This window comes from Tigriopus californicus, chromosome 1 (assembly GCF_007210705.1).
Source record: "Tigriopus californicus strain San Diego chromosome 1, Tcal_SD_v2.1, whole genome shotgun sequence".
NCBI lineage: Eukaryota > Metazoa > Arthropoda > Copepoda > Harpacticoida > Harpacticidae > Tigriopus > Tigriopus californicus.
Window position 1 is genome coordinate 11,299,859 of NC_081440.1, and position 669 is coordinate 11,300,527.

At 42.8% G+C, this 669-nt stretch overlaps 1 protein-coding gene across 1 annotated transcript in view; it reads right to left on the reverse strand.

The window, feature by feature from the left end:
- LOC131881854 (uncharacterized) overlaps positions 1-399 on the reverse strand; it is a gene marked incomplete in the record, with an annotated part of 2,350 nt that extends 1,951 nt beyond the window's left edge. Inside the window, 2 exon segments of the mRNA XM_059228842.1 lie at positions 5-71; positions 241-399. Coding sequence (XP_059084825.1) covers positions 5-33 — 29 coding nt within the window.
- Between the last annotated feature and the right edge of the window lie 270 nt (positions 400-669).

Below are 669 nucleotides of genomic sequence, written 5' to 3' on the forward strand. Positions count from 1 at the left end.
ATACTTAGCAAATATGTCGTCTTGATGCTCCATTATTATGGTTTCACAGTAACTTTTGCAATATTCCTTCGCTGTAAAACGAGAAACAAGAGGTTAATTTCAATGCCCAATCTGTTCTTTGTTTGGTAGCGCACATCAAATCCTGACTTCAAACACAAAACTAGTCCGGAGGCTTGGGCTTTTCATCCGTCTTTCAAAACCACTAGGTTTCCATGGCTTCAGAGCATCATTTACACTTACTTGAGTTATTTTACTTTGTGCTTAGAGATTAAGCACTCCCCTGAGCATTAATTTCGAGTACTCCACTAATCGACGCTCCTCAACTGGATCATAGGGAAGGCATACATGGACGAATGATTGCTGCCTGCTTGGAGTTCATGGCTGACTGCCTGCTCTGAGTAGCTTCAGTCAGCTATCCCAGGTTCGAAACTGGGCTTGCGACCACATTCAACCTCAATCGGGCCAAAAATACATATGGATTGAAAACCTGCTTGGTTGAAATGCGCCGTCAAATCATTTGGGTCCAACTTCACTCGTGAGGACTTGGGGAAAACACCATTAGGAAGATTGGGGAGGTCGACAAAATTGAATCGGTCGAAAACAAGCGAGATAGTGTGGATGTTGATTCTAACGTGCTTTTAAGGGTTTTTACTGAGGAGTTAAGTGAAT